General features: G+C 32.0%; 4 protein-coding genes across 7 annotated transcripts; 2 read left to right on the plus strand and 2 right to left on the minus strand.

Moving 5' to 3' along the window:
- Window positions 1-397: 397 nt before the first annotated feature.
- On the plus strand, window positions 398-2,382 carry LOC123225198 (dof zinc finger protein DOF2.1-like). 2 transcript variants are annotated; one of them, XM_044649099.1, is made up of 2 exons: window positions 398-776; window positions 1,191-2,382. In XM_044649099.1, exons 1-2 carry the CDS (start codon window positions 741-743, stop codon window positions 2,082-2,084), a joined length of 930 nt encoding a protein of 309 aa, XP_044505034.1. In that variant the 5' UTR covers window positions 398-740; the 3' UTR covers window positions 2,085-2,382. The 2 variants fall into 2 exon arrangements, with proteins under 2 accessions (XP_044505034.1, XP_044505035.1); XM_044649100.1 differs by having other exon boundaries at window positions 399-767.
- Window positions 2,383-5,071: 2,689 nt separating this feature from the next.
- LOC123225307 (40S ribosomal protein S23) lies at window positions 5,072-6,627 on the minus strand. The gene is made up of 4 exons (XM_044649239.1): window positions 6,418-6,627; window positions 5,741-5,896; window positions 5,516-5,642; window positions 5,072-5,413 (listed from the first exon to the last, which is right to left on the minus strand). The coding sequence occupies exons 1-4, from the start codon at window positions 6,420-6,422 to the stop codon at window positions 5,273-5,275; spliced, it is 429 nt and encodes a 142-aa protein (XP_044505174.1). The 5' UTR covers window positions 6,423-6,627; the 3' UTR covers window positions 5,072-5,272.
- A 1,369-nt stretch (window positions 6,628-7,996) lies between these two features.
- On the minus strand, window positions 7,997-13,505 carry LOC123225180 (interactor of constitutive active ROPs 3-like). Of its 3 annotated transcripts, XM_044649067.1 has the most exons (4): window positions 13,396-13,505; window positions 10,706-10,877; window positions 8,348-10,029; window positions 7,997-8,250 (listed from the first exon to the last, which is right to left on the minus strand). In XM_044649067.1, the coding sequence occupies exons 1-3, from the start codon at window positions 13,488-13,490 to the stop codon at window positions 8,362-8,364; spliced, it is 1,935 nt and encodes a 644-aa protein (XP_044505002.1). In that variant the 5' UTR covers window positions 13,491-13,505; the 3' UTR covers window positions 7,997-8,250; window positions 8,348-8,361. The 3 variants fall into 3 exon arrangements, with proteins under 3 accessions (XP_044505002.1, XP_044505001.1, XP_044505003.1); XM_044649066.1 differs by having other exon boundaries at window positions 7,997-10,029; XM_044649068.1 differs by lacking the exon at window positions 13,396-13,505 and adding an exon at window positions 12,018-12,629 and having other exon boundaries at window positions 7,997-10,029.
- A 5,522-nt stretch (window positions 13,506-19,027) lies between these two features.
- LOC123225967 (tetraspanin-3-like) lies at window positions 19,028-21,246 on the plus strand. The gene is made up of 2 exons (XM_044650367.1): window positions 19,028-19,669; window positions 20,764-21,246. Exons 1-2 carry the CDS (start codon window positions 19,157-19,159, stop codon window positions 21,106-21,108), a joined length of 858 nt encoding a protein of 285 aa, XP_044506302.1. The 5' UTR covers window positions 19,028-19,156; the 3' UTR covers window positions 21,109-21,246.
- Window positions 21,247-21,781: the final 535 nt, after the last annotated feature.

A 21,781-nucleotide genomic window follows, 5' to 3' on the forward strand; every position in this document is an offset into this window, starting at 1 on the left:
ATATATATAATTATATTCTTAATTATAAATTATTATTTTAATTTATATAAATTAATTATATATATATAATAAAATTATTTGTATCTATTTTAAATATATAAATAAATACATTTTTATATGTATTATCATATAATTAAGTTAATTTAAATTAAAAATAAAATAATATTTAATTTTATATATATATATATATATATATATATATATATATATATATATATAATAAGTATATATATAAAATTTTATTAGTAAAATAAATTTCGTGCATAATTTTTTCGATATTCGTGGAACACAAGGGAGAAGGTAGGGACCACAAAGGCGAGGGCCAAACATAGTTGCTTCCAGGCGATAAAGGGACCCACAATAGAGGGGATAAGCTATGGAGGTGGCTAAGTAAGCCAAACATGAATCCGTTTCGTTTAGTTGCAGAAATAAGAGAGAGAAGAACTGGAATTTTCTGAGGAGAAAATATCCTCGATCTACTCGTACGAAATCTCATCGTTAACCACTCCTTTACTCTCTTCTCTTTCTATGCAAGCATATTCTCACCTCCTCCCCCTTGCCTTTATATATATATTCACAGCTCTCCCCTTATTTTCTTGACTTTCCTTTGCATGAATCTTCAATCAATATTTCTCTTCTAGCTTACTCGTTCTTTTTCTTTTATCTATCTCTCTCTCTATCAGTTTATATCAGCGCAAAATTCTGAGTTTGAAGAGTGTGCGATTTGTATTGTTGCATGGATGGATGCCTCAAATGGACAACACCAAGTAGGAAATATATGAGATTACTAGTTTTCATTTCTTTGTTAACAACTTTACCTTTTGTTTTTTCTTCTTCTTCCTTTTTTCCTTTTTATGGTTCTTTTTAACTTACTTGGTGCTTTGGGATTCTGGGTTTAATTGGGAAAGATGTGTTATTTTGTTATAATGGAGTTATTATTGTTACTTACTTTGGCGTCTATAAAGGGAGAACAAATTTTTGACAAAGAAAAAGAAAATTTTGAGCTTTGTGTTGAAATTTTCGTTTGTGATTTCAAGTCTAACATCAGCGTAAAAATTGAAAACGAATTTCAAGTCTACTAGCTTGTTTTGGTTTGTTTTTTGTGTATGTATAAAATAAACCACTAAATGAGATTAATTTATGGCATTTCTTTGATCTAATGCAAGTTGAATTGTTATTGATTCATTCAGGAAATGGCCTCTCATTCACTGGAGAACATGTTGGCTTGTTCAAAAGCACAACAAGAAAGGAAGCCAAGGCCTCAACCGGAGCTAGCTCTAAAATGTCCAAGGTGTGATTCAACCAACACAAAATTTTGCTACTACAACAACTACAGCCTCACTCAACCCAGATACTTCTGCAAATCTTGCAGAAGGTACTGGACCAAAGGCGGCACTCTGAGGAATGTTCCAGTGGGTGGAGGCTGCAGGAAGAACAAAAGATCATCATCATCATCATCATCAAAGAGATCCCAAGAACAATCTATCACTTCTCCCATCACCAACCCTCTCACCAATCTCAGTTATGACTCAAACGACCTCACTCTTGCATTTGCTCGCCTCCAAAAACAAGCCAGTGGGCAATTAGGGTTTGATGAGCCTGATTTTTCTATTTTGGGCAATCCCACAAACACCCATTGCACTGATACCATTCTTGGAAACCCTAATATTAACAACTCTTGTGCTTCATCTCCAGCCTTCCTTGATGCTCTCAGGAGTGGATTTCTCGAAACCCAGAACAATTATCAGAATCTGTATTACGGGTTTGGGAATGGGCAAAGTATGGGAGATGTAGATAACAATAATGTTGGTGGTGTTGGCTTCAGTGGGGAAATGTTGCTGCCATATCCAGAAATGGCAAGTACTAATGCAACAACAACAGCTGTGACAGTCACAACAATGAAACAAGAGCCTTGCTATAACAGAGAAAGTGAAAATTCTAGGGTTCTGTGGGGATTTCCATGGCAGCAGCTTAATGCAGATCATCATCATGGGAACATGGGTGGTGAAATTGATTTAGCAAAAGAAAGCTGGAATGGACTCAATTCAACTTGGCATGGACTGGTTAATAGCCCTTTAATGTGAAAACAAACAAGGCATAGAAATTCTTGTTTTATCAGATCTCCACTTCATTTTCATTTCCCATTTGTTTTTTAATTAAATTTTTTTGTTTTCTAGTATAAACTATAGGCTCTATAGGAGATATGAGATTTGCTAGGCAAAGAAGTGAAGTGATATAACATGAAATGTAGTATCTTTGAGAAAAGAGTGAATGAGTGAGAGTGATGTTTCATGGTTTATGCATTCTGAACTCTCTGAAATTCTCAAACTGTTGTTGGATTTGTTTGCAGTGAAATTTGGAATTTTCTTTTGGTGTTTTCAATATATTCTACATGATTGCTTCTTATTTTGATGTTGATTCTTAGGATTAATAATAATCATATGATAATGGGTTCGTTGGGATTTCCTTCTATACAAGTATTGGAAATTCTGTGTGGCATGAGCACCAATTTCGGGATGGACTTTTGCCTCTCTCCTCTCACCAAATCCAAGTTAAAAGATTTGGGCATGACTAATTGTTCAGTAATCATCCAAGCAATGGTTTGGATGGTAAATAGGTGAGCTTTCAAGATGGGAAGTTTGGATTCAAGTCTTTCTAAGTGACATATCAAAATAATATTTTTAATTTATTTAATTTAGTGATTATAGAATCGGTTACTAGATTTAAACTTTAACTTATTCGGTTTGTTAAGTTTTAAAGAAACGATTCGATTCGGATGAAATTTCTTGTTAAATATAAATTATTCTGTAATCAATTTAAATATTATTCTAGCCTTCCAAGAAAACGGTCAATATTAAATTTTGCTTTTTGATAAATTTATTGAAACATCACTACTTTTTTAGGTTTATATGAATGTTTAAAAAATAAAGGTGAATTTGAGTTAACTTAAATTTTAATAAGGGTCAATTAGTGCTCCATTGGAATCTAAAATGACTAGCTTCAAACCAAGCTAAAGAAGAAGAAGAAGAATCAGTAGAGAAGGAGTATTGGAGATAAAGAAAAGTCATTGTCAATGAGACAATCTCTGATGCCAACATTGATCTCAAGATAGGTTTAAATTTGATAAATTGAAATTACTTCAATTCGAATTCGACTTACTTCATTCAAATAGTGAGTCAAACTCAAACTAAATCAATTCGAATCTAATATTTTCTAAAAGATTGGTATATAATTAGACAAAATCTTTGATGAAAATTTCCAAAGTTAATATAAAATTGTTAAGTCATAAGATTCCACATTCTTAATTGAAAAGTGGGGCTCGTAAAATCTTCTTTTAGCATTTGAATATGGTAAATAGCTGTAAATTTTGAATTTCACGTTGAGACAACAGAATAGATTTGTCAATCAAATGATCAATTTGAAATTTTCAATTCTTAATTGTTTCGAGATATTGTATAAAGCAGTGATGAGAAGCTTGACACATAGAGTCAGAAGCTTTTCTACTTAAAAGGACAAATTTACCCTTGAAAAGGTGGGCCAACAGGTTGGTAAATCAAAGTCCAACTTAAGCATAGTGTTGGACCCGAACCACACTGACTCAGGCTCGGCTTAATTCGACTCAACTAGAATTCTTATAATTCGAATTTGAATCAAGTTTGAGTTAGGAAATTCAACTGGTTTGAAAACAAACATAATTCGAATTAAAGAGAATTCGACTAGGTTTGACTTACAAGTCAGGTAAATAGTTTGATTTAGTTCGAACTTGACTCGTGATTTGATTTGAATGACGTTAAGTAATTGTTGAATGACGTTGTTTGGTCAATGAATTAGTAATTCGAACCATAAATCTGAACTATATATTCGAGTCATAGATTTAAACTATAAATTCAAATCAAACTCGAATTGAATCATTTTTATTCAAATTGAACTCGAACCACCTTTAATGTTAACTCAACTAATTCAAACCGAATTATTTTTCATTTAAACTAAATTCGAATAAAAAAGTGTTTAAACTCAACTCGGTTTATATCCACCCCTAAAAAGACACTTCTCAAAAACATTTTTGTTATCAATTTCAAGTTTGAGAAGTGACTACTGCTCCCATCTAATATGATTAATAATCCTTATTTTTATTTTATATAAATTTAACCTTAATAAAATTAATAGAACAAATGTTATATCTGTACCCTCTATTGTATTTTATATTTTTGTTTTAATTATTACACAATCTAACTCTAATTTTTCATAATTTTTGAAATATTTTCTTTTATTTCAAATATTCATTTTATCTAAATTATAAGGTAATTGTGATATAATCTTAGTGAAATAATAAAACGATGTGTACATATTTTTTAGTATATAATTAGGTATACAGATAACGTGTTATCATATAATTAAATTATTTTAAATTAAGAATAAATAAAACTCAATCAAATGATGACATATCATCTATGTACCTGATTGTATATTAAAAAAGCGTATACAAAGCATTACTAACATCATATTAAACTTAATTGACCATATTAGATTACATTGTATAAAATTGAACTGTACTGACAGCAATACATTACAATTTACAGTATTGAAAACAAATGCCACCAACCATATCTGCAATTTAGTCATTTGGGGGTCAAAACGGTAGCTCCAATACTAAGCAACAAAAACAAAATAAGACCCCGGGGTAAGCTTTTGCTCCAATACTAAGCAACAAAAACAAAATAAGACACTAAGGGTTAGTTTGAATGCTTAAACGACAAGACCTCTTGTGAAAACCCAAAATTCGACTAACATGATCTCTCTTACATGTGAAGAAGTTGTACTGTTTAATTTTGGATTGAATAATAAAGTGCTACAATAAAATGAAACCCTAAATTATTCGGTGCAGTGGTTATGAGTCCAGTCACTATATTAAGATTTATCTGTCTTATAAAGTCAAGTCGGGTTCTCCGATCATTAAAAAAAAAATTCATCTCGAATAGGAGAACAACTTCGCCTGGAGACTTACCTATCCGATGAAGTCAGATCGGGCTTCCCAGTCATCAAAAGAAAAAAAACAAAAACAAAATAAAGATTTTTCATCTCAAACAGGAGAAACATAAATCTTCATTAAACAAAATTCTCTAATACCAAAAATCATCTTTCAAGAAGCCACTCACATAAACGAAAAGATCAAATTCGAAAATATTCACTTTAAGGCAGTACATATAAAATGTAAAAGGGAAAAATTGATAGGGATTTGGGGAAATAAACTACTCAAATTTGACGTGAATGTTCATGACCTTGGTTTCTCCTTCTTCTCTTTGAAGAGGGCTAGAAGAGACACACCTGAAACTTTTACAACCTTAAATCTGACCCCAGGAATATCTCCAACAGCATGCCCCTTACGACCGAATCCCGCAATTAGCACTTCGTCCTGCATACCCACCATACAAGAAACATCATAATGTGGCTTAAGAAATCGACTTGCTTTCAACTTTCAAACCCAAAGTTACATTAAATCCCAAACAATTCTTACATTTTCTTCAATGTAGTTCAAACAACCATCATTTGGAACAAAAGCTGCAATCTTCTTTCCATTCTTAATTAGCTGGACTCTTGCACATTTTCTAATAGCAGAATTTGGTTGTTTTGCTTCAATACCACTGCAATACTCAGCCAGCCAAAGTACTGTCACCGATTATGTAAAAAAACTATAACTTTAAAGCATGATTTACTACGTGACCAAGAGATTTCACCCTACATTTTCTCAAGAACAATGCCTTTGGCGTGAGAGGAGCCAGCAAATGGCTTCTTCCACTCATTGCCGAGGTTGGACTTTTTATATGCCTTATCAGCCCACCTTTGGTTTCTCCGGTGGGTCTTCAACTTGCGACCAGCTCCCATTCCGCGTGTCTTCCTGCAAACAGTTTATCCATCCAATATGAAAAATGAATGCCAAATTTCCCTATATGACACACTTAGTTTTCTTTTTCTTTTGTTTATTCAAACACAGGAATTAATCAAATCCAAATTGAATCATCTTCCCTTATATAACACACATGAACATCTTGAACACTGCCTTCAACCCCTAATGACCAAACCTAAACAAGTCTTTTCCCTAATTCTGACTTTTGATATGCATTAAAAAATAAATAAAATTAAAAGTACAAAGCGGCCTCAGAGATATTGTTGGATAAGAATCATCAAATGGAGTTAAGAGCACCCCATCAAGTGTAGCAAATATTAACCCGCCATAGTAATTTGATGTTTTCATTCATACACACTCATCAAACAAGTCTAGTATCAAAATATAAAAACATGTTAGATGTTACAATAAACACAAAATTCACAGGCTCTCTATTTTCCATAAACATACATATAAGGAAAATAAACAATTGTTCCCGCAAAGTTGAAAACGGGTTAAGCAAAAATCCTTACCCCATGGTTGCTGTATGATGAAGCCTATGCGACTCTGACGAAAAAGCTTGAAAGGTTGAGCCGTTGAGAGCTGCAGTAAGAAAATACTACTAAAGCCGCGATCACTATGTCAAAAACCCTAATTTTTGGATTTATTAAAAAGCCGACAAGTTCCCTAGGCCTTTTGTTCAGTTGTTTGCAGAGCGCCCCTTACATTTCGTAGTCGTTGTTTGTTTGGGCCTGTTGCAGCCCAGCATGAATGAGACCTGTTTGTTCTTTTGACGGAGTTAATATTTAGAAACTTTTGTGCAAAATAACTGTGTCCCACCAAGATTTGATGAAAAACATTCTAACCCCTTCAGTTTCAAAAAACCAAAAATTTAACCGTCTTTTGCTTTCATTATTGAGTTCTGTTTGGTTTTCTCATAAATGATTATTTTTTTAATTAAAATTACAAAACTATTATCAATACTTAATAAAAATATCAAATTATTAATATATTTTTATTAATTTAAAATTTTATTATTTAAACTCTTAAAAATATGAAGACTCTAATTAAGTTTAAAATGTTAGATTTTGTTAGGTTTTTGAGAGTATAACTATTACTTTTTGAAATTATTGAGGGACATTAAAATTTTAAAATTTTTAAAAGCACCTCAAACATTTTTCAAATTATCAAAAACCCTCATAAAAATTTTTAACAACTCTAATATATTAAGAAAATGACAATTTACCCCAAATATATGTCAGTATGAAAAGGAAGAATAAGTAAAATAATACATACAAAATGACTTTTCTACTCGTTTAATTAACAGAATTCACTAATGAAAGTATAAAATGGATGAAAATTTAATTTTTTTTAACTTAAAATTGGTGGGATTTTGTCATTTCAACAAACCCTGCCTGGGAAATGCGTTTTGGCCAGATTTATAATTAAAAAAATTCTCTTAGGATAAATACCATGTGTCACTTGATAAGTTTTTGCAAGTTATAAAGGCTCCAAATCAATAATGAATTCATGAGCTTGAGTGGGGCTAAATGAGGCCATTGCCTAAAACACTTTTACGAATTTGTTTACGAGGAGAAGTATATACATAAATAATATACATAAATAATAATATATTATCATATGATTAAATAAAATTAAATTAAAAATAAATAATACATAATTATATAATAATATGTCATTATTTATATACAAAATTATATATATTATTTATACATATAGTTTTATTGTTATTTTATATGTATTTATGATGAAATTTTTAACTTATTTATTATTATGTCAATTAAAAGACTCTCAACTAATAAACTAGAAGTAATGTTATATGCACAAATAATGACGTATCATCATATAATTTAATAGTTAAAAATTAAAAAAAAAATACTCAATTGTATAATAATGTATCATTATTTATATATAAAATTGTATACATAGTTTCATGGCTCGTTAAATATACGATAGAGAGATGTACAAGGCCCTTTTGTCTTGCTCTAAAATGTAAACATAATATTCAACCCGTATTCATATTAGCTTGCATTTCGGTATAATTAAAATTAATTATTTCTGAGGAATATCCATCTTATTTCTACACTGAAGTACAGTTTTAATCCCCCATTAGATGCTGTGATTTCTCAAAACATACATATGTTCTACAATCCCAAGCATGTGAAACTCCAGTTCTTGCATATTAATACATTATGCACTACTACAGTAGAAAACATCCATGACTAGGCCAAGAAATAAGTACAATAAGCTAAGTACTGTTAACAGATTACTAATAAGGATATTTGCAGAGTGCCCATTTTCACTTCATCACAAAATAAATTAGCTGTTTGGGTGGATTGAAGTATCTGTCTAAAGTAGCAAATATGGACCATTTAGATAGGATTGGTGAAAGAAAACTTGAGGCTAATGCAACACTGCAAGAAAGTAGGAAACATGTTCTACCTGCTGTGTTGTTTCTATTTCTGTGGTTTCTTCCACAGCACTCCGATTTTCTTAAGCATGTTTCCATTCTTCTTCTTCAGCAGATCATCATCAATATATTCAGACAACGGTGGGCTTATTTTTCCAGTGACATGGTTATAGTTGCTGTCAAATGAGCCAAATGTCCCATTGTTTGCTCCTGAGAGCAGAGCAGCAGCTGCCTCTGCAGCCTTCCTCCATTGATCAGACTGCACTTTTAGCCTTCTCAACTCTGCCTCCGCTTCAGAATTTGCTGCCTGTGCTGCCTCAAGCTCCTCAGTTACTCTTGCAGTCCTCCTGTTACTCTTATCTGCCTCCTCCATCGCAAGCCCAAGCTTCGTGAGAGCCTCTTCCTCTGCAGCCCTAGCTGCAGCTACTTCAGAATCCACCTCAGTATTCACTTTATGCATGTCCGTTTCCCATTTGCTAATTTCCAGCTTCAGCATCTCATTCTCCTCAGAAAAATTCTGTAGTTGTGTCTCCTTATCCATTAAATTTGCCTTCAAATCTAACACAGCTTTCTTAAGTTTCGTAAAGTCATTGTCCAGTTCAGATTCTCCTTGGCCCGATATGGTTTTCTTGAGTTTCATACGTAGGTCCTCATTCTCCTCGGAAATTCCCTGCAATTCAGTTTCCTTATCTATTTGGTTTGCTTTCAACTCTTCAATGTCAGATTTTGTTTTATTCAGCCCGGCTTCCAGTTCAGCCATTCTTAGGCCTATCCCAGATTTTATCTGCTCCACCAGCTCATAAGCACTTTTTATCTGCACTGTGCTCTGGATTTGTTCTTCAAGGAAGTTGGACTCACTAATTTCTAGAGCACACCATAACCGTTCAACCTCTGACTTCAAAGTATGAATCTCATCTTCAAGATGCTTTGATTCCAGGGTCTTTCGGTTTTCTTCTATTTCTTGTTTTGGATCATGAACACCCACAAAATTTTGAGAAGGGTTTCTACCAGCATTATTCTGGTCTGCTTCAAGTTTGCTAACAAGCCCTTCTAACAAGTTTACTCGTGCTCTTGACTGGTCTAATTCTGAAGCAATGGAGTTGTATGCTTCAATGGCTTTCATACCATCTGACCTGAGAGCCTCTACCGTTGATTTAGCAGTTCCAAGTTGCACCAGAGTTTCACTGGCCAATTGTTCGGCCTGAATTTCTGACTCTTTGCCGTCCCTTAGCTGGTTTTTCATGTTCTCCACGAGGGAAAGAGTTTCTATCAGATTTCCTTTCAAGCTTTGAAGCTCCACATGTGCAGATTCTGAGTGTTTGGTCTGTGCATCCTCAGATTCAGCTACCATTTCAAGCTGAGCCTTAAGATGTTGAATCTCATTCAAGACAGATGTCAAGGCATCTGAGTCGATCAAGTGCTGCTTCTGCACACCCTCAAGCTCAGACTGCCATGATTGATCCTGCTCTTGTGATATCTTCTGAAGCTCACTAAGGCGAGCTCCCTCAGATGCAGATAGCTCTAGAAGCTGCTTCTGGAATTCATCTAGCTTTGAAGACACAGCCAACAATTGCCTCTTGGAATCCTCTGCATCTTGCTGTGCTTGATTCTTGCAAGACTCGGATGAACTCAACTGATCCTTTGCCTTCTTCAAATCCTCCTGAAGTTGAGAAATCTGAGATTCCAATTCAGATATTCTGCTTGGTCGCTTCCTCTGGAGCCAAAAAAAAAAAAAAAAAATGAAGAACGCTTAGAATTATTCGGCAAATTCCATAACCAGCTTAATAATATAATATAACTAGCAATGCAAACATATCAACCTCAAAGTCTAAAACCGCGACATTGAAGTTCATTTCAGGTTAAAAAAAAAATGACAGCTTAGATCTTACTTCAGCAACGCTAAATATAATTCATAATCTAAGGAAGACAGTACAGCCAAATCCCATCAATCAAATCACATAACATGAGAAACATATGGGAAAAGAACAAAATGTCTACATGGCCTAAAAATATTCTAAATCTGCATAAAACAACTGGGAAAGATCACTATCGGATGAAGAAATAAACCATTTCATTTTCTTAACCACTTTCAACTACGAGAAGTAAACATTTCACCTAATATAATGAAGAAAATTGACTTCTCAATCTTTAAAAGAAAATGAATGCAACAAATTTATCTCTGTTAAAACTTTCAATGGGAGACTAGATCTAGGAACTGAAAATGTCATTGTTGACCTAAATTTTTGCCCAAGAAAGCAACATTGAGTGACACCTCTAAAATGCAAAATTCTTGATGTTTGGGCTAATATACTATTACAAACCGATGTGAAGATTCAGCAATGTTTCCAGATTATGTAACAATCGCCGCGTGTTAATTTCATAACATATACCTCAGTCACTGGGCTTCTAGGTGTCCTGCGTTCAACAACCTTCGGGCTTCTCTCTTTTGCCGTCCTACAAGTTTGATTTGATGAAGATGCAGACTTAGACTCTAATGCACTTGTATTCAGTTTCTGAGCAGCTTGAGAAGAGACCTTCAGTGGGACTCCTGAAGAGCCACTTCTACAATCAAAATCATGTGAAAATAATCAGAAAATACAAAAAGATAACAGGACTCACATAAACAAGTCACATACCATTCATTTATGAATGATGGAATCAGCTAAGAGTCTACTTTTGGCATGAAATTGGTACATAAATTATACTTTTCTCGAAAACAGAGGAAGCCTGTTCATCTAGTCACCATAACATGTTATGATCCTAATATTCCACAATCAAAACTATGTGTCTTTGAGTGTCAAATTGAGTACCAATGATCATGTATCAATCATATAGTGACATATCATCTGTGGTATCCAATTTGATATTCATTTTAAGTGTACATAGTATTGCTTTTCCATCATTCCCATGAAAATCGATTTTCTATCATATAGTTTATTATAGCCATTTGTGGCATAAAAGTCATGCAGTTGAGTCTAAACTACAAAATGGATTTTAGTCAATCAATACAGATCCCAAAAAGATAATGAAAGAAAGAAGGACCAAAGTTCAGGTAAAACAAAAGCATTACAATTGCCAACAGCAACAAGAAAACTCAAATGACAACTTTCGATCCCAACAAAGTTCAAATCTGAGAATGTTTCAACAAAATAAGTTGATTATACATCATTATAAAAAAATAAATTAGCCATCATAAAAACAGACAAAAATTTAATTAGTTTTGTCATTGTACACAGCCCTTCATGCTACCATAACTCCATCTGCAAGTTCCACCAAGGGGGGCCCTGAACACCCTCTAGTTAATGCAAGAGATAGGGCTATATCTTAATCTTTATTTTCATGCTGAAAGAAGAAAAAAATATTGCAGTTCATGACCCTTTAAACCGAGTATGCTAGTGGTAGCTTGATGAAAGTTGGTTAAATTATGAATTCACCACTCAGTAATAGACGGATAATTCCAGAGAAATGAGAGAAAAATAAATCAGTTATTGAGAATTGAAGAGTGAAAAAGAACAAGTATCAAGGAGAGGCTCAAGCAATTAAAACATAAACACATAAAAACAACAGTCATCCATTTCCAGCAGAGAACTTCACTGTACACCTTGCACATTCATGGAACCAAATTTACAATATATGGTAAGATAAGATAACAATTCACTACTTGCCTCAGTCTACATAACAACAAAGAAGCTCAGGGGTTACCTTGTTTTGGGAGTCTGCATAATGTGAGTGATAAACCTTCTGAGCAGAAAGTGAATATAAAGAAACTTATCTTTAGCTACAACTCATAAGAGATTTGAAAATATCAGAAGCTTAGACAACAGAATCCAATGCAGATGAACACGAACAAATTAAATAGCTTCGTGAAGAACAACTACTCTTATCATCACAATGCCTAAAGCCATAAAAGCAAAAGATTCATTAACCAAAATGAAAGTGACCCAAACAAAAAGTAAATAAAAGTAATAATCAAGAAGAGCAAAAAGAGAAATCTGAAAGAAATGGTCAACAACCAATTTCTTGAACCAGAGAGTAAAAGCATATCACGGTTATATCATGTTCGTGACTCGTAATACTGGGTTCCATGGGGACCTCCATAAAGTCACGAAATCAACATAAATGCCCAGCTAGAAACAGGACAAAAAGGCAAACTTAGGCTCCTAAGAGGGCATTATTATAATTTAGGATGACAAGCTTCCTCCTCCATTGTTGCCGAGAAATGAGGGCAGTAAATAGTGTTAATATAATGTTGTGGGGCTATCAAACTTAAAGTCATGGACGCAAAAGAATTATGAAAAAAACTAAAACCTGTTTATTTTGTCCGACACACAAATGTAAAGATTGAAACTCATGTTACATAAAACCAATTAGCTTGTGTTAAGGTCCAATCCACAACACTTATATACCACTCATTTTACTTAAGCTTATTAGATGTAAGACTCTTCTTTATTTGAGTCTCAACACCCCCGCCGCTTAAGTGCAAACACCTAGGTTATTAGACCTACTTAAGTTTATTAGATGTAAGACTCTTCTTTATTTGAGTCTCAACACCCCCGCTTAAGTGTAAACACCTAGGTTATTAGACATGCCTTTCGGCTCAAAGGATTTTTGGCGCTTAAGTGTAAACACCTAGGTTATTAGACATGTCTTTCGGCTCAAAGGATTTTTGGCTGGGTGCATTGTCTAAACCCGCCGTTTGGCTCGCGCTCTGATAACATATCGGAAATATAAATTGGACACACAAATGTAAAGATTGAAACCCATGTTACATAAAACCAATTGGCTTGTGTTAAGGTCCAATCCATAACACTTATATACCACTCATTTTACTTAAGTTTATCAGATGTGGGACACTTCTTTATTTGAGTCTCAACAAGTAGCAGAGAACATCAGGAATCTGTTTGTTTCCGTCGAAAATAGATTTCCGAGAAACTTTCAGTAAAAGGAAGACTGAACTTCAGAACTTCCGTAAACCCCCGAACAGGATTTAAAGAAAGCAGAAAGCTGGAGTATGTGTGAAGAAGAAATTGTAGCTTAAATATTTAACAAAGATAAGATATCACTACGTTGTACAACCAACCTTTTAGATGTTCCTTTTTTTTCCCGCAATTCTATGTAAAAGACAGAGATTTTTGAAGCTTCGTCACCTCTAGAGCTCCGAAAGACGGTAACCATTTTCCGTAGAACAGAGTTTAAGAGAAAAAATTTCAAAAAGAAGTATCATTACCATCAGCAAAAGAAATAAAACAAACGAAAGCCAATAATGTATAGTGAACAGTATTTTAAACAACAAAGACAAAAGGGAGTGGCATTAGGTAGAGTCTTAGTGAGAACGTGTAAGAATGAGTTTGGTGATGAGCATTATCCGATTCAGAATTTATTGGAAGAAGAAAGGATAAAAATACATACATATGTATGCACAGTTACCAAGAGTTCTATTTTTCAGTGCACACTCTATTTTCTTTTTCTTCTTCGTCACTTTAAACACATTAAAATGAACCTTGATAAATTCTTCTTTTTCTTCTTGTTTTTCTCTCTTCTTCTTTCACCTATACTTCATCGACACAATGCAAAGTTTGAACATATCTGAGCTACGCAACTTTACTAGAAATTGTCATGTTTAATGATTTCTCTTCACTTATCCAAAAACCAAAAAAAAAAAAAAGATTTCTCTTTGGTTACTATTTGATTGTGGTTTGCTCTCTCGTGGTTGACTGTTGCGATGGAGATTACTATCAATTTCATTTCTCTGTGTCATGGTAACCAATAAGCTTCAATATTTGACCTATCTAATTGACATCGTCACATTGCTTAACACCATTGTTGCAATCTTTAAGACTAGAAAAATGAGGGTTTCACGCTTGTCTCACTCGAAGTTTCAAGACTCCAACATGACTTGATCACGACGATGAGCAAAAGGGATGAAGTGACTGTTGAGGAAAGAATTTGGGAGAGAAAGGGGGTGAAATTGGAGGCATCACAGGAAAAACTGATGGGTTGAAGTGATAGTCAGATGAAAGTGAGGGGACACGAAAAATTAGAACTTTTGGAAGTGAGGGACTTAGAAAGAGGGAAATTCATGGTTTTCCAGGGAAAATACCAGAAAATGACCGGAAAAAAAAAAAAAAAAGACGACACTTTGACATCAAAGTGCTCATCTTAATCGTGGGGATTGCAGAGTTATTGAAAGGGGTAACATGATCCAAGGACAATAATTAGGGATTATTGCAAAGTAAAGGGGTGAATGATGATATCTATATTATCTATATTATATTATTTTATATTTATATCCTATTATATTATAAAATAGGCATCATTTATAATAAAATATATATATATGATATCTGTAGCCAGTTACCTAACAAGTAGCACAAAACATTAGTTGAACATATGCCTCTGGAAAATAATTCCAAGATTTGATTGTTTTTGGTTTTGGTTAGGTAACATTCAATTTAAAGCTGGAAAATTGAGACGTTGGAATTTGGACTTATTGATTGGTATCCTAATATAGGAGCCTAGAGTCATAAATGGTGATATTGTTCAAAAATAATATAAGATAAGATATGGGCTGGCATTGATAGCAGTGAGTGACCCATGCACGTTGGTATATTTATATATTTCACATGCTACTCCATAAAATTTCTGAGCTACCTGATGCTCTAACTCTATGCTAAGAATCAACTACTTGTTTCACAAATCCCACCACTTTAATTTCATTTTACAATAATCAATATTAATAATAGAAATATTTAGGTTTTTAAAACTTAATAGGTAAAAATTCAGAGATATATTAAACCTTGAGTGGGAATAAGCCTTTTGGCCTAATCAAAAGTATAGGAATATACAAGAAACTAGTTTTAAAATTAAAGAAAAAATCAAGGCAAAAAAATGAAAAGACAATTGAACAACAGTATAGGTTTATGGCATAAACAAGTATCAATGACCTCGACAATACTAATCACATTATCTCATTGATCATCCCATTAATAATAAGAGATATATGTTAAAAGTGTCATATTAGAATAATAGGAGATTGAAATGACCTATTTGAAGAGATCAGGAAAACAGTTGAGACCCACTAAAAGTTTATCATCTCGTTATTTATAAATAAAAAAACCTTCTATTCACACTTTAAATCAGTTTACAAATAAATAACATATTTAATCACTGATTATATAACTAATTATTGATTGTGTAATTAGTCAGTTCTTCAATACCACTCTTACACATTTAACTAATGTGAAGTTTAACCGTATAGTAGTATTTAATATTGATAGGTGTCGATAGGGGAGTAAATGAAATAAAACCTTTTATATGAATAGGAAGGTATATATGGGTAATTTAGTCTTTTGCACTCGGATTTATTAGGTCAATTAACAAACATTCTTTACCAAATATGATTAACAATGGGTTGATGTTGCTTTCAAAAGCAAGTGTTTAAATTTTGATCTAAATATAACTTAGTATTCATATCCTAAAAAATTACGATAAAATTATGTGAACAGATTTTTTATATATAATTTATATACATAGATTATATATTATTATATGATTAAATAAATTTAAATTAAAAATAAATTAATATTTAATCATATAATAATATATAATTTATATTTTTACGTCATATTAAAAAAATATAAACACGTGATATTAGTAAAAGAAGTTAACATAAAATTCTTAATTTCTTCCCATTGGTGTTGGTATGGGCTTTCTCAATCCTTCTCCTGGAGGCCTGCTTTCTTGTTCAGGATGGCCACTTCATGGGAAGGCTATGAGTGGACCAATATTGGACCCATGCAAATGACAACATCACATTCATAAGAGAAGATTGACGTGACAAGTGATGCCACGGCTCATTTCGGTATGATTAATATGATTATCCATTCAAGCACAAGACAAGGAACTTAACATCCATGATTTTGAGATTTTATCTTGTCTAATATTTAAGATGATATTTAAGGGTAAAAAAGTCATTTTCTAATTACCAAACTTCGTTTTTTTAATTTCAGACTCTAATGCCCCCACCCATTTTATCTACAGCAACACGCTAGCTAGCGCCAAGAAAGACGCAATTTACATTTGGCCATGAATCAGACCGCCACGTACAATTTATCAAGGAGCAAGTTTCCATATCTTTTATTTATTTAATATTTTATACTTTATTTGCATATAAAAAAACAATTATAATAACAAAAATGTGAAAACCAATGCTTCGGCAGTCAGCACCGACAGATATTGGGTATGCAGAAAAAGGGCTATTCTTATCAAAATGGGCGGTTGGATTAGTTTCATTTCATATCATGAACAGTGGTCTACACTTGGAAGATCTTAACGCGTTATTATAAGAATTTCCTCCTATTTGAATTTACTTTTAAGATTTTTTTTTATTGATTCTTATTTATACCAGAATTTAAATAATTTTTTTTTGTATTTTAAGATACTGTTAATAAAAAAATATTATGGGTGTAAATAATATATATATAAAATTTTATGTAAAATAATAATATATAATTATATTATTAAATAATTTTAAATTAAAAATATAATAATATCTAATTATATAATAATATAATATTATTTATATGTAAAATTATATATAATTTTATTATAATGATAATATTATATTTTTGTTTAAAAAAATATAATAAATTTAATTATTATTTATGTCTCTATATATATTAAAGAAAAAATAATATTATATATAAATAATAAATATTAACATACACAAATAAATTAATAAATTATTATAATTATTTATAATTTTAAAATTATTTAATTATATAGTATTAATTAATTAATTATAAAATAAATAAAATAATCAAATTTCTTTTGAGTCGTTTTGTTTCTAAATAAGCGGAGCGTGATGGTCCCACCAACAGGCCCATTTTCAGTCGAGCTTACATAATTATTTAATACGAATATAGAAGGGCAAAAACTTTTCCCGCCCAACATCTCATTAAAAATTTAAATACATATTATTTTTATTAAAATTTATTATTGGAGTTAAGGTAGAAATATTATTTACTAAAAATATTTTTTAAAAATTATATTTTTTTAATTTAAAATTTTAATAATTTTTAATTTAAAATTTAAAAAATAATAATTTCTCTTAGAATTCTTGTTTTTCTTCTTCAATAATAATTTTATCGACTAATAACTTATATTTCCATCCATCATCTTCTTTGACCGATAATTGACGATTCTAGATAAATTGAATTGATTAGAGAAGATTCATTTATTAAGAGATGCCCAAAAAACTGAAGCACTCATCGGGAGACACTCAAACAAAGTGTTGTCGCTAAAGATCATGACAAAGATTAGTCTTCGAAAGGAGACACTAATCCTAAACATCTCTTAATCTTCGTTATTGTTGCGCTTGATGGGTCGTCATCATTGCGCTTCATGGGTCATTATTATCATGTTTTGTGTGTCGTCATCGTCACACTTCAATTCATCTGGAATATTCGATAATTTGCCAACAGAGAGGATGGATGGGAAGGTTAATTGTCGATTAATAAAGTTGTCATCAAACAAGGAAAATAAAAATAAAAAAAAAATTGTTATTTTTAAACTTTGAATAGAGAAAATTATTAAATTTTAAATTTATAGAAGGAATATGATAAATTTTTAATTTTTTAAAATATTTTTAATAAATAATATTTTTATCTTTAATCATACTAATAAACTTTAATAAAAAAATAAGTTTTTAAAAATTAATCACTTAAAATTGAGGATTTCGACAAACTTTGGGCGGGACAACGACTTTTGGCCAAAATACAAATTTGAAGTTCACCATCGGACATCATTTCTTGGCACAAACGTTTCCATGTACGTCCTGACATTCAAATGTCTTAAGAATAATAATTGTTTCGATAAAAGTAGCAGCTTCATAAATTTCTGTATCCACCAAAAAAATACAACATAAATGTCTGTATCCATCAAAAAAATACAACCCAAACAACCGAAATTCCAACCTACAACTGACAAAAATTTTAGCATTTTCCTGTCAGGTTTCTTGTAAGAAAAATATAGTGTATATCTTTACCAAACAAAGAATTCAGTTATAATTTGGAAAAATTAAAAAAAAAATTGCTTATTATTCGTTTCAAATAAAAAATTGAGCAAAATAAAAAGTAAATACTTTTACCTTGATTAATTTTGAAAAATTAAATTATTTACCATTAAATACGTTCATGTATACAAACTTATCATATTTTTTACAAATTAAATATTTATATCACAAAGATAACATAATACATAAACCCCTCTTATCTTTAACTTTGGGTAAAAATAGTGTTGACATCTTGTCAATTTATTCTTTTATAAATATATAATTTAGTATTTGAATTTATTTTTATTTTTTTTTGAATAAAGGACATTTATTATTACTCATTAAACCCTAAATTTAATTAAAAGATTTATCCATTAATAATTAATAATCTAAAATTTAAATTCATTCTTCATAAAATAACAAAAAATATAAAATTATTATGAATCTTATATGAATTTTATATTTTTTTATCAAATATAATAATATTTTTAAAAGAGTTTAAATTTTGTGACATAAATATTCGGTGAAAAAAAAATTGCAAAAATTTGAATAACCTCTTAATTTTCATTGACCGTTTTCATTGACTAGTTTTCTGTGACGTGTCTTAAATGCAAAACGGGTAAAGCCATTCCATCCTTATAAATGGCAGTAATACCAATTACCACCTGCCATCTTCCCGTGTAAGCAGCAAGTATATACATATAATATTCACTTCACAACAAACAGTCGAAGAAACTGAAAGCAGAAAAAGCTTTTATAGAATCCAGAAAGCTAAAAGATCCAAACAAACATGAGAGCCAGCAACCATTTGATTGGTTTACTCAACTTCTTAACCTTTCTGCTATCGTTACCCATCTTAGGGGGCGGAATATGGCTGAGCAGCCGCGCCAACACCACCGACTGTCTCAGGTTTCTACAGTGGCCGTTGATCATCATTGGCGTGGCCATCATGGTCGTTTCTTTGGCCGGTTTTGCTGGCGCCTGTTACCGTAACACCTTCCTCATGTGGCTTTATCTCTTTGTCATGTTCTTCATCATCGCAGCTCTTATTGGCTTTATAATCTTTGCTTATGCTGTCACTGATAAAGGGTCGGGTCGGGTCCTCCTGAACCGGAATTACTTAGATTATTATTTGGAGGATTATTCTGGGTGGCTTGAGAAACGAGTGGCCAGTGATAGCTACTGGGGGAAGATTAGTTCTTGTATTAGAGACTCTAAGGTTTGTAGCAAGATGGGGAGAACTGTTGGTGGAGCTCCTGAAACTGCTGATATGTTTTACTTGAGGAAGCTTAGCCCTGTTGAGGTATCAAAAGTTTCTTCTTTCTTCTTGATTTTTATTTTGTTAAGTATTTTTGGTTCTTCATTTTGCAAGATCAAAGATTGTGTAGATATGAAATGTTTGATTTATAATCCAAAAAATATAGATATTTTTTGGTAAAAATATTAGATACAAATTGAGGTGTTGTTTCTTAATCAGGCAATCTAAGGAAACAATAAACATAGTTTTTTTCCTTGTTAATGGAGGTTGACAAATGGGTTGTCTTCTATGTATTGTATACCCTTTTGGCGTTTGTTCTTTTTAACTAACGAGATCAAAATAATTAAGAAAAAACGTTCTACTTTTTGTCCATTATGATTCCTTTTGGGTGGAATAGGCTTTTTCTTTTCTTTTCTTTTCTCTTTTGTCTGGTTTGCACCTTTGATTTGAATTTTGATCTAAAAAGGCATATGTGTAGATAAAAGAAAGTTTTTTTTTTAATTTTTTTTCCCTGGGTTAAACCTAACTCGAGCGTCCGAATCACTGCAGATTAGACAAGAGTTAATTTTAAAATATCGATGAATTTTATCTTAAAATGTTTGGTTAGAGAGTGGAGGGGATTTGAATCTTTACTCTTTTATGTTTGAAATTTTATTTTTTTGTCATTCAAATTATTATTTGAAATCTTAAGTCCATATCCTATAATAACTTTTTACCACTCTTTTCCCTCTTATTTTCTCAGCTACCAAACACATTTGACCATAATATTCACCATGTTGTAGATGGTTACTTGTGGAGTGAGTAAGACAACTTAGACAAGGTACCAAAACTTTAGGCACCATACCTGCCCCCATGTTCAACTATTCTTCTATTATGTATATATATATATTTTTTGAGAGCGATCTAGTTCGTAGTTTCTTGCATATATAATAATTGACTAGATAGGATCTTTCTTAGTGATACATCAATCAACAGTAACCTTATCATCAACAATGTGCATTAAATTAAGATTTTAATTCTTATCCTCATAGTTTGATTCTCATGAGACGTCATTTAATATAAATCTTCAAAACCTACCAGAAATAATGCAAAAATTTGATGACAAATTGTAACAAACATTTCCTATATGGTGTATGCAGTCTGGCTGCTGCAAGCCCCCAACAGAGTGTGGCTATGTGTATGTGAATGAGACATTATGGAACCCTGGAGGAGGGTTGGTGGGGACAAATCCGGACTGCACTTTGTGGAGCAATGATCAAGAGCAGCTGTGCTATCAGTGCAACTCTTGCAAAGCCGGTGTGCTGGCCAGCCTCAAGAAGAGCTGGAGGAAGGTCTCGGTGATCAACATCGTTGTGATGATAATCCTAGTGATCTTTTATGTGATTGCCTATGCAGCTTTTAGGAACAATCGTCGGATTGATAACGAAGAACCCTTCGGCGAAGCCAGAATGACTAAGGCACAACCCAGTAGGATCCAGCTTTAACTAAGACATTGATTGTGTTACTTTGTCAAGGTTGTAGTTTTAAGGTTTTGGTATTGTATTAGGAGTGGGTTTGATTTAGACAAGGAGCTTGCATTTTTGGTTTAACATCTGAAATGTTGGCTGTAAATTATGTGTTCATTGTTTTTTTTTTTTTTTTTCCCTTTTTCAATATTCAGAAAAGGAATAAATATATATATATGTGTGTGTGTTAAGACAAAAGGAATGAAGAATGGTTTGCTTAAAATTAATTAGGATAAGTGAAATGAAAAAATGTACTATGCTTTTAATGTTGAAAGTATATTACAGGAAAATCCACCCTAATAAGAGGTTGCTATAAATGAATTTTGAATTCGTAAAATTATCAAGATTTTTGCATCGAAGTAATTGATCTTTCATTCATAAAATCTCTCTATATAAAAGATTCTAACAGATAAAACTATATTATATAGGTTTCAAATCAAAGTCTTAACTGATATATGGTAAAATATTAGATCTCTCATCAATGGTCTACATTAGTCTTGTCTATCCACATTATAATATACTTATATTTATATAGCATATTTATAAATTATTATTAGAGTATTCAGTTATTTGATTTTATTTAAACCAAAATTATAATTAATATTTACTCGCGTCACAAAAATTTCTATCATCTTGCTCCCGTGAATTCTGG

Source organism: Mangifera indica, chromosome 9 (genome assembly GCF_011075055.1).
Source record: "Mangifera indica cultivar Alphonso chromosome 9, CATAS_Mindica_2.1, whole genome shotgun sequence".
NCBI classification, from domain to species: Eukaryota; Viridiplantae; Streptophyta; class Magnoliopsida; order Sapindales; family Anacardiaceae; genus Mangifera; species Mangifera indica.